Below are 10,393 nucleotides of genomic sequence, written 5' to 3'. Positions count from 1 at the left end.
CGGCCCGAAGGCACAGGCATTAAGAGGCAATTAGGAAAATTTTAAAAAAAGCAAATTTGATCAGGAATATAAACGCACACATGCGCCAGATAGAGGGGACTGGTACAAGCAGGATGTCACAGGACAAAAACAAAACGCAGGGATAAAGGACATGTCCACGCATACACCCACTCCCGACGACATTAACACAATTACAATCTGAACATGTGTTAGTCTTCTAAGACATGCGTTGACTATAAAGAAAAATCCAATTAAAAGTGATAAAAGTTATTGGAGCGCAGCGTAGCAAGAAGGAAACCATTAGAGGAAAGCGGCAGGAAAAACAAATGGCCGAAGTGCGGAAAGGGAAGCGAAAGGCCGGAAGCGAGGGCCCTACAAAAGTGGCTGCGATTTGTGGCAGGGCAGATAGCGCTGATTGCAACACCAGATTATCGCACAGATTCGGCGAGTGGAGACACACGCCAAGGACAAATCACGGCTCACACAGCTGCCGTCTGCTTAGGTAATCATTCATCCGCACAAGCAAACAGGAAAAGATTTTCCACTTCGAAAAAATGCCAATCAATTAGGGTTTTTAAAAAAGGGAACAAATTAAGGCGAAGGTAACAGAATTTTAGATCCCACGGGAAAAAACATCCAAATTGGATAAGGAAAATAATACATATTTTAAATTTCACAATTTATATATTTATACCTGTAAATAATTAATAATGGTCTAAATTTAAACACATAAATGTTATATATATTATATAATACAAAGTATTCACGGTAGAAGACATCGGATATAGAAAGACAGGTAGTTTATTTAGAGGTGGACAATAATTTGTTGTTTTCGTAGTTGTTTGGTGATCTCAAAAGGACCTTAACCAGTATGTTTTATTGCGCTTCCTGTCTTCTAGCCTCCTTTTCTGCAGCGGCAGCCTCCTTCTTGAGCTGGGCGTCTCTTTTGGCTGAATGCTTGCGCCAGTTCTTGACCACCTTGTCGAATTCTTTTAGCCGGGCCTTTTTATCCGGCTCGGACTCTGGGTCCTGGCCAATGGCGCTTTCGTCGACCTCGTCCTCGTACCCTGCTGGGGGCAAGGCGTTCAGGTGGCTGTTGTGAAAGGCTGTGCGATTTCCATCGCGAAACCAGAAGGGCTTCGATCGCTTGTACATGTGGGTATAGTTCTTGAACTCCAGGCGATCGCCCTCCATCCGGGTGCTGAACACCAAAAGACTAAGGACGGCTATCAAAGGCAGGACTCCGAATAGCGAGATCTTCTGCCATCGCTTGGCGTGCTTAGCAACAATGGCTGGAAGATCAATGTTAATTTTTATAGAGCGAAATATGAGAGTACCAACGTGGTCTTTTTTCAATTCTGCCGGGGCAGCCCAAGTCTCCTCCTTGAATGGCCGTCAGAGCGGGCTTCCTCTTCTTCTGATTACCTTTACCCAGCAATATTTCTTCGCAGGTTCTTGGTTTCTTTTTACTTTTACTAATTTCAGCAGCAGGATTGATTTTTGGCTGGCATTTGGTCCCGCCGCTTATCACTGTTTCGTCCTTTGGCTGCGTGGTTTTGGACTCCTTAGCCTCTTTTGGCGCTGTTTCTTTAGGGAGTTACCTTCTATTTCGCTTAAGTGTTACTATGTCTTACCTTTTTTTACTGCCTCTGTAGGTTTCTTCGCTGCCTCAGCTGGTTTGGCGGCTGTATCAGAAGGCTGTGCATCCTTGCCCTCCTTACATTTTGCGTCTGCTGGGAAGTAAACTTAAAAATACCCCAACAAAAATACAACAACCGACTAACCGTCCTTATCCCCAGATCCAGACCCAGAAGATTTGGCATTGCCAGCCTTAGACATGAAACGGGGCGACAGAACAGTGCTTATTGCATACCGTGGTTGTAAATATTTAGCAATTTGTAAGTGCCGCATATTGTGAAGTGAGAAATAATTTTTTGAGAGGGCTCCGAAACATCAATTTTGAAATACAATTTCAGGCGGAACTTAAAGCACACATCCGAGTTATGTCAAGAAACAGCCTACCCAGAATCCTTATAGCCATAGAAACACTTACAGATCTTTAGCTAAACTTGAAGATTTTACAACCGATTTATTTTATTTATAACCGACTCCTGCAGTTTTTCACCTCAACTTTAACACAAGAGCCATTCCGTGCTGAGAGCAAATTGGCGACGTTAGATGGCGGCGGTTCATTAATCATTTCGCTCATGCTCCTGGACGTGCGCCTGTCATGTTCCACTACTTTTATAATTTTTACGCTGGCCGTTCGCTTGGTCAGTTCATTTTTTACTTGCTCATACCTCACTGTTTTTCACCCATCCGTGTGGCACTTATGTAATCCATACGGGATGAAAGAGTTTATGATTGCCCTGCGAATCGAGAGAGTTTCCCCTTTACCCGGTTCTCAAAATGGCTGTTTCTCGGGCTTATTGAGCTTAAATTAATGCAAATCTGTGTGGGTTGGTGACCTATTTTCCGTGTAGATTGCGTTCCATGTCGAAGGGCTCATCCTTTGAAGACATTGCAATTATCGGAGATCTTTCGCTTGGCTGCACAAGATTGCGGCGGTTGTGGACGATTTGCATAGGGTACAAGAGACCAAAGGCCTTTGGCAATTAGTGTGTGTATTTATAGAACCTTTGCAACCTTTGCTACCTTCGTTGGGGGCCCGCACCCTTTGGGCTCTATTATTTTTGTGTTGTATTTGCGTTGCCGTAGGCTAAGCTAAATTGAAGTATGCCCGGTGTTTATTATGCAACCACAATGTGCTACTTTGTGCCACCTCTTGGCTTTCACGCCTTTGAAATACATTTAATCCATCATTGCAGAGGCATACATGTGAATCTACATTAGGGTGGACCAAACTACCTTTCTGATATCTTTCATGAGATCTTACTTTCTAAAAATATGAGAATTAGCTATAAAAATATATAAATTAACAGTTGACTTTGTTTTATATTCCTAACCATTAGTTTTGTGATGCTCTGAAAAAAGAAGTAGTTTATATTTTGAAAATTGTGTTATTTGCATTATATATACTGAGTATTAAAATGTATAAAATGTATTATAAGATTAGTGCTTTAACATCTTAAATAAGCAAATACAAAAACCTTGGAAAATCTCTAGAACTTGGCTCACCCTAACGACGTACTTTCATTCAAAGGGTCCCGGTCTAGCCCTTGGCCATGTCTGACTGTCTACAGCTTTATTGACTCCCCGTTTTCAATTTGCCTGAGCATAAGGGCCCCGAGAAACCTGTTGAAAAGGTGCAAAATCGCTCATTCATTCGTTAGCTCGTCGTCGTTTACCTTTCGCCCTTTCCCTGTTGGGCAAACACGCTTAGGCAGCCTTATCAATCAAAGGTATCTCAGTGTATAAACTCGAACACACCCACGGAGATACGGAACACGCCCACACGTATGTTATTAATAAGGGCCATTTATCAAGGCTGGGACCCTTGAATGGTGCGAAGCTCCTCAATGCGATGTGCCAGATCAAGTAAAATTCGGATTAAATTGTGTGCCTCCTTTTTCCTCGATTTTTCTTTTTTATTCCAGTATTTTTGTGCTTGTTTGTCGTGCGACGAGATCGTGAGTGCGGGGAAAGCGGTTTAACTTAAATGGTTTCTCGTGGTGTCAGGTGGCTAATGAAATGGCCTGTAAAGTATCTCGCGGGCAATTAGTATTGATTGGAAACTCATAAACTCGACCCGATAATTTATGACATGAGGAAATGAAGATAATTCTAAGGCTCGCTCATGCGGAATGCGTTTGATTCAGAGCCCGGCTTTCAATAATTTAATAAAGAAGATTTAGGTTTTTCGGAATTAGATTTAGTTTCCAAATGGCAAAAGGAAGGAAGAAATAAATAACTGAAAACATATAAATTAAATAGTCTATGAAACTGTAATTAATAGATGTCTTTGTTTCTTGTCAACCATTTTTTTAACACTTTTCGTATTCCTTAAAATGGTATTGAACTTTGTTACTTAAAAAACTTATGTATTGTTTCTTTAGGGGCCTAGATGCACATTTCAATTAAAAGCTTAATATGGGTATTAAATGGATACATTTTGAATGTAACTGCGACCGATTCAATCCACCGACTACTTGTCTTTCTCCTAATGCTCCATTAGGCTAGCCCGCAAAATTCCCGTTGAAGACATTGAGAGGGATATAAAATAGAGCTCAATATGTCAAAGTTCGTCGGCCATTGACATTAATTAATGGAATGTAAAATGAACAGCGGCGCACAGCAGGAAAAGCAGCGAACGGAGATAGTCAGGCAATTAGGCCCGAGTCCCAAGGACAAGGACCTCAGCCGGATACGGTAGCTTCGACGGATGCGGACAGGGAGGAACAGCCGGAGGAAATGCCAGAGCCCCGGCCTGAGGAGATGGGTATCGCGTATAATTTGTGAAAATTGATGATTTGTTTAGATTTACGAATGAGCGAACAAAACGAGCCAAATTGGCACGTAGCAAGGACGAACCGAAATCCGAACAAAGGGAGGAAGGTGTTGCCATGCCTACCCCGCTTTCAGCAAAGAAGGCTTCAAGGTGTTCGCTAATTGATTCGATATAGATAAATGACCTCAGAGGCCAGGGCTGGCGCTAGATGGCGCCACATGATGATTAACGAGCACTTTCTATGGCTCTGTAGGGAGAGCCTCCCTCAAACTCCCGGCACAGTTCATACGTCCCAATTCCACGGTATCCTTCGAAAGCCTAGGAGATTCCAATCGCCCCCAGAAATTTGAATCCTGCTGCGGCCATAAGCCCTAATTACTTGTTGATTATAAATTATTGCTAAGTGAAAGGAGAACCTGGGGGAACCAGTTGCCCGACTGCTGATTAAATAACTAAATTAGAAGGCAGGCCATCTCCGGTGCTCATCAACTACTATCTTAGGTGGGCAGGCCTAATTGACCGATGATTTGTGGAGATGGTTTTGATATGAATGAGTTAAATATACTCTATTGCTCAAATAGAATAATTATTAATTTCTCGTTCTCTTGGGCTAATTGGAAATATCCATTCAAGACCTGTGTATATTCTGTTCAAATATCTCCCACCTGTACAACAGACTTAATTATCCTGTCCTAGACATGTTCTTTTTCAATCACAATTAAACATAAACTTTTTAATAAACTGTTAACTGAAATATCTTGGAAGTTCTAAAAATAACTATTGGAAAAACAACGGTCATGAAATGTAATATTAGAAGTGCGCCAAAGATAAACCCGAGGGTGAAACGTGTTAAGAACAGATTCTATTTTTGCAGAGACAAGCTATCTGCATTGTTTGGGTAATTCCCTTAGGTTCCCCACTCGTCCACAAAGTAATCTACGCAAGAGCCTCGATCCAATTAAGATCGAATGAATGAGTCTACGTAAGACGGCAAAGAACCGCACACTTCGCGACTTCACGTTTGTAGATAAGGCCAATATAATACTGTTCCGAAAGAGATAGGGCTCGAAATGGCGAGATTTTATAGGTATTAACTATTTTTCATTAATTGCGCGATATGGCCGGGGACTATTTAAAGAAGACTCGTGACCCTAAGGTAGTCAAAAGAGAAATGAAGTGCGTCCAATTCTCACTGCTGGTGATTGGCCTGCTGGCGGCTCCAACTGCCTGGGCTCGAGTTCCCTACCCGGAGGTGGAGCTTCCTCCGCTTGTCCAGGAGGACGGGATCTTCGAACGGGTGGCTGTGGCGCCTCCCCAGCCCGTGGGTCGTGCAGGAGGTAGGTTGTCTAAAGACGATAAGTGTTATTCAGTCAAGAAGGTTTAATTGTAATATTTACAAATGTTTGTTTTAGAAATTAAATAATACCAATAAGCAACTAAACGACTTTTCAAAAATCACTAAAATCTAAATTACAAGAAAATTTATAATAAATAAGTTTTCAAGTAATATGTACCATGAGACTAAGGACAGTTTAAAAAAATAACAAAGGATATTTTTACCAAAACGATTGTAGGGAAAACGTATACAGTGAGAAGATAATACATAAATGAATCGTTTTTTATAGCCTGCAGTGTGACCATTCGCGGAGGCCTGCCCAGCCCGCAGCCCATCTACCTGAAAACCGACTCCGAGGACTTCTACCCCTTCTCCGACGTCGGAGTGATGGAGTTCGAGTCCGGCGGCTCCCTCGAGCTGTGGTGTCCCTCCGGGTTCAACACTCACTCCCAGAATCTGCTCACCGCCAGCTGTGTGAGTGGAACCACCTTCAGCGTAGACGGGTCCCACTTCGAGTTCAAGGACCTGTACTGCAAGTCCTGGCCGGGATTCAAGGCCGTCAAGTCGGGGGCCACCTGCAACGGCGGCATTGTAATCCGCGTGGGCTTCGAGATCACCTCCTCTAGGTTCGCCGAGCAGATGCAGATTTGCTTCAACGAGGAGGAGGAGGTCACCCGTTACACTCGCCACAAGCTGGAGCCCGGCAGCAACTACTACGAGACCGGAGTGGCCAGGATAACCTTCCAGACGGCCGGCTTCTTCGATGGCAAGAACGTGGAGAAGCTGTACACCCAGGCCACCCAGCTGGAGACGATCAACAATGACCTGGGCGGCGATGCGGCCCAGTACTTCGACAGTGCCACCAACGTCTACCTGGCCCGTGGTCACCTGGGCGCCAAGGCTGACTTCGACTACGCTCCCGAGCAGAGGGCCACCTTCCTGTTCATCAACGCCGCTCCCCAGTGGCAGACCTTCAACGCCGGAAACTGGGCGCGCGTGGAGGATGGTCTGAGGGCCTGGGTGTCCAAGAACAAGCTCAACGTGAACTGCTATACTGGAGTCTACGGAGTGACGACTCTGCCCAACAAGCAGGGCGTGGAGACCCCTCTGTATCTGGCCAAGGATGGCAACAACAACGGCCTGATCCCGGTGCCCATGCTGTACTTCCGAGTGGTCATCGACCCATCCTCCCACAAGGGTATAGTCTTCGTGGGCGTCAACAACCCCCACCTCACCGAGGAGCAGATCAAGCGCGACTACGTCATCTGCACGGACGTCAGCGACCAGGTGACCTACATCAACTGGAAGACCACGGACATCAAGGCCGGTTGGTCCTACGCCTGCGAAGTCGCCGATTTCCTAAAGACCGTTAAGCACCTGCCGGCCTTGACCGCCAAGGGAGGTCTCCTCGTTTAATGATGATCAATAAAATCCACAACTTTTCAGAATTTTATTTCCTACGAGTACGCCAATGGTGGTTAGTAGACAATAGAGAGTGTATTCCACGCGACTCCCTGCGTTCTTTCCCATAATATCATTGATCCAGTTCAAATGGACATAGACGTTGGTGTAAACCGAGGGCAAGGTCTTGGAACCGCATCCTATTCGATAGGTCACGACCCCGAAAACCGTTCTATTGAGGATGAGGGGACTCCCGGTGTCTCCGGCACAGGGGTTCTCGTCCAGGCTGTTGTTCAGGTTCCCCGCGCACATCATCTCCTCCTTGAAGGTGTGAAGCTTCTGCTCACAGATCTCCCGGGGCAACAGCTCCACGTCAATGTGCAGGATGTTGGAGGCCATGGGACCGCCCTAGAAACATTTGAGATGGGTCTCGTGATACTTCAGCAGTGCAACTCACTTTAAAGACCCGTCCCCAGCCCAGAACCGTGTAGTTGACACCCGGTTCGGGGTCAGCCGTGGGCAGACTGATCACACCCACGCGTGGATTGTCCAAGGGCAGTTTCTTGGCCAGCATCATCAGCGCAAGGTTGTTCGTGTTGAACACCGTGAATTGCTCCGGTACAAAGATCTTCTGCACTGGAGTGTGGACTGTGAGACCATCCCGGTACTTCAGGCGATTCGCGGTTCCAGCCACAATGAGCAAAACCCGACTCCGATGTACGATCTTGCGCTTGCTGTTGCACGGGTTGCAAATTTAGGAGGATACAAACGAGTATAATGCCTTTTCTATACCTACTCCATTGCGCAGTGGGCGGAAGTCATGATGTAGGTTCTCGAAATTATGACCCCACCGCAAAAGTGATTGTCCCCAAAGAACTTTCGGGGCGTTCGAGACCGAATGGAGACCACGTATTTCGCCAGAACCAGCGTTTTCTCCTCGTCGAAATAGGGACTCGATAGGCGTTTCGCCCGCCGTCGGATGAAGTGACTCCCGATCGGACTTCCGGCTTCATAGGACGGCAGGAGCAGCATAAGGAACAGTAGGAAACTGCAAAATTTTCTGGATGTATTGTATTTCACTAGTACCATTAGAGAAATTTTGAATATGTTGACAGCTAGCACTGGCAAACACTGATTAAGGAGAACCTTCAGGCTTTATAGTCCATTCGTTGCCAATCCATGGTGTTATTTTCATCTGTTAGGAAAACTTTTAGAAAACAGTTTAATACAATACAAAAGGCCAGTTCGTTTTACGGCTAGTGATGCTGATCAAGAATAAATGGGGTCAGAGGCGCTTCCTTCTACCTTTTACATACTTTACCCCAAATACAATACAATTTCAAACTAAAAATTATCCATTATAATATCATTATTTTTATTATATGTTAGACCTTTGTTATGTTAGACCAACAAGCCACTGACTGAGAATTCGGGGAGGTGATCCACCTTCTTGCGGAACTCGGAAACCTCGCAGGCGTAGGAGTACCCAGCAGTGATGTCCTTCTTCTTCCAGCTGATCCAGTCGATCCTGTCGCTGACATCCGAGCAGAGGATGTAGTCTCGCTTGATCTCCTCCAGGCTCAAATGGGGGTTGTTCACGCCGATCAGAACGATGCCCTTCCTCGACGAGGGTTCGATAACCACTCGGAAGTAGAGCTTGGGCACTGGGATCAGGCCGTTGCCATTGCTATCGTGGGCCAGGTACAGCTGCCTCTGCTCTCCCTTTTTGTTGGCCAAAGTGGTCACTCCCCAGACCCCCGTCCAGCACTCCACGTGCTTCTTTTCCTTGGCCACCCAGGCACGAACTCCATCCTCCACACGGGCCCAGTTGCCGGCATTGAAGGTCTGCCACTGGGGGGCCGCGTTGATGAACAGGAAGGTGGCCCTTTGCTCCGGGGCAAACACGAAATCGGCCTTGGCACCCATGTGTCCGCGGGCCAGGAAGATGTTCTTCGCCGAATCGAAGTAGTGGGCCGAGTCCATGTCCAACTCCTTGTCGATGGTCTCCTTTTGCACCGCCTGCGAGTACAGCTTGTCCACGTTCTTGCCCGCAAAGTAGCCGCCAGCACCGAAGTTAATTCGATCCACTCCGGTGGCATAGTAGTTGTTTCCAGGCTCCAACCGATGGTAGACATACCTGGTCACCTCCTCGTCCTCGTTGAAGCACACCTCGTACTGCGTGGCGAACCGGGAGCCGGACAGTTCAAAGCCCACCTTGATCAGGGTGGTGCCCCCATTGCAGCTGGAACCCGACTTCTTGCCCACAAAAGCTGGCCAGGATGTGCACTTGATGGCGGACAGGTCGTGCTCCTTATCGTTGATCTTGAAGGTGGTGCCACCCACGCACTTTGCGGTCACCGACTTTCCAGACAGAGGAGAGGCCAGGCTGCTGGTGCAGTGGAACTCAATGGTCTTGTCCTTAGCCACATCCACATAGCCACTGTCCGAGAAGCCAACTATTTCGGAGGTTCCCGACTTGATCAGCAGAGGCTGGGGATCCTTCAGCTCGGAGCTTCGGATCTTAATGGAACAACCAGCTGAAATGGGCAGGGGTTTTTAATAAAAATTATAAGGTTGGTATAGAACTTAGTTTAAATTGAATAGGAAAAATGTTAATATTACATAAATGTTGAAATGATATATCAAAGTGCCATGGAAATATAACACACTATGACCTCAAGTCCAAAGAAAATACATTTTTTTTAATATTTAAAAAAATAGTAATAATTTAACATTACAAAATATTTTAATCAATATTTATAGAGAGTATTAAAAAACACATAAATTGAACATTTTTAAAAAGAAACAAAGCTGATACCACTTTGTAGGTCTATAAATGAAAAAAGTTCTACCTCCTAAACTTGGTTAATTTAATATTGATTAAACAGCTGAATCAAAAAGTAGAAACAGTTCTCAGTTCCTTTCTGGCTCACCTTCCCTGGGCTCAATCTCGTTCACCACTTCCGGAACCGCAGGCAACTCCCACGGGAGATCCTCCTGCGGCAGGATCCTAGCCTGGCCACTGGCTAAGAGGAGGCCACTCAAGGCAATCAACACTAGACCCTTCATGATTCGCAACTGATGCGGTCTCAGGGAAGGCCTGCGCTTTTAAGCCAACTAGCCGGCCGATGATTGATTAGATTCCCCTGATTGCGGCCGTGTTGCGGGTTGGTATCGGCACTTGTCGATGCTTTGATTGCTTCACGTGTCCCCAGATTCGGCTGCTTCATTCCCACCGCTGACATTAT

At 45.8% G+C, this 10,393-nt stretch overlaps 4 protein-coding genes across 8 annotated transcripts; 1 reads left to right on the top strand and 3 right to left on the bottom strand.

Moving 5' to 3' along the window:
* Positions 1 to 783: 783 nt before the first annotated feature.
* LOC108035880 (uncharacterized) lies at positions 784 to 2,010 on the bottom strand. Of its 4 annotated transcripts, none has more exons than XM_017111630.3 (4): positions 1,785 to 2,010; positions 1,635 to 1,733; positions 1,342 to 1,587; positions 784 to 1,292 (listed from the first exon to the last, which is right to left on the bottom strand). In XM_017111630.3, the coding sequence occupies exons 1-4, from the start codon at positions 1,909 to 1,911 to the stop codon at positions 877 to 879; spliced, it is 888 nt and encodes a 295-aa protein (XP_016967119.1). In that variant the 5' UTR covers positions 1,912 to 2,010; the 3' UTR covers positions 784 to 876. The 4 variants fall into 4 exon arrangements, with proteins under 4 accessions (XP_016967119.1, XP_016967121.1, XP_016967120.1 ...); XM_017111632.3 differs by having other exon boundaries at positions 1,342 to 1,581; positions 1,785 to 2,009; XM_017111631.3 differs by having other exon boundaries at positions 1,635 to 1,730; positions 1,785 to 2,009.
* Positions 2,011 to 5,579: 3,569 nt separating this feature from the next.
* Positions 5,580 to 7,197, top strand: LOC108035873 (uncharacterized). Its single transcript, XM_017111621.3, has 2 exons — positions 5,580 to 5,745; positions 6,034 to 7,197. The coding sequence occupies exons 1-2, from the start codon at positions 5,580 to 5,582 to the stop codon at positions 7,158 to 7,160; spliced, it is 1,293 nt and encodes a 430-aa protein (XP_016967110.1). The 3' UTR covers positions 7,161 to 7,197.
* On the bottom strand, positions 7,152 to 8,289 carry LOC108035874 (trypsin-2). Of its 2 annotated transcripts, XM_017111622.3 has the most exons (3): positions 7,942 to 8,289; positions 7,603 to 7,879; positions 7,152 to 7,553 (listed from the first exon to the last, which is right to left on the bottom strand). In XM_017111622.3, exons 1-3 carry the CDS (start codon positions 8,232 to 8,234, stop codon positions 7,167 to 7,169), a joined length of 957 nt encoding a protein of 318 aa, XP_016967111.1. In that variant the 5' UTR covers positions 8,235 to 8,289; the 3' UTR covers positions 7,152 to 7,166. The 2 variants fall into 2 exon arrangements, with proteins under 2 accessions (XP_016967111.1, XP_016967112.1); XM_017111623.2 differs by lacking the exon at positions 7,152 to 7,553 and having other exon boundaries at positions 7,732 to 7,879; positions 7,938 to 8,288.
* Positions 8,290 to 8,496: 207 nt separating this feature from the next.
* LOC108035879 (uncharacterized) lies at positions 8,497 to 10,214 on the bottom strand. The gene is made up of 2 exons (XM_017111629.3): positions 10,079 to 10,214; positions 8,497 to 9,682 (listed from the first exon to the last, which is right to left on the bottom strand). The coding sequence occupies exons 1-2, from the start codon at positions 10,212 to 10,214 to the stop codon at positions 8,547 to 8,549; spliced, it is 1,272 nt and encodes a 423-aa protein (XP_016967118.1). The 3' UTR covers positions 8,497 to 8,546.
* Positions 10,215 to 10,393: the final 179 nt, after the last annotated feature.

Source organism: Drosophila biarmipes, chromosome 3L, assembly GCF_025231255.1.
Source record: "Drosophila biarmipes strain raj3 chromosome 3L, RU_DBia_V1.1, whole genome shotgun sequence".
Classification (NCBI taxonomy): Eukaryota; Metazoa; Arthropoda; class Insecta; order Diptera; family Drosophilidae; genus Drosophila; species Drosophila biarmipes.
Note: the sequence above shows the minus strand (reverse complement) of the source record. Positions and strands in the feature narration are given on the sequence as shown.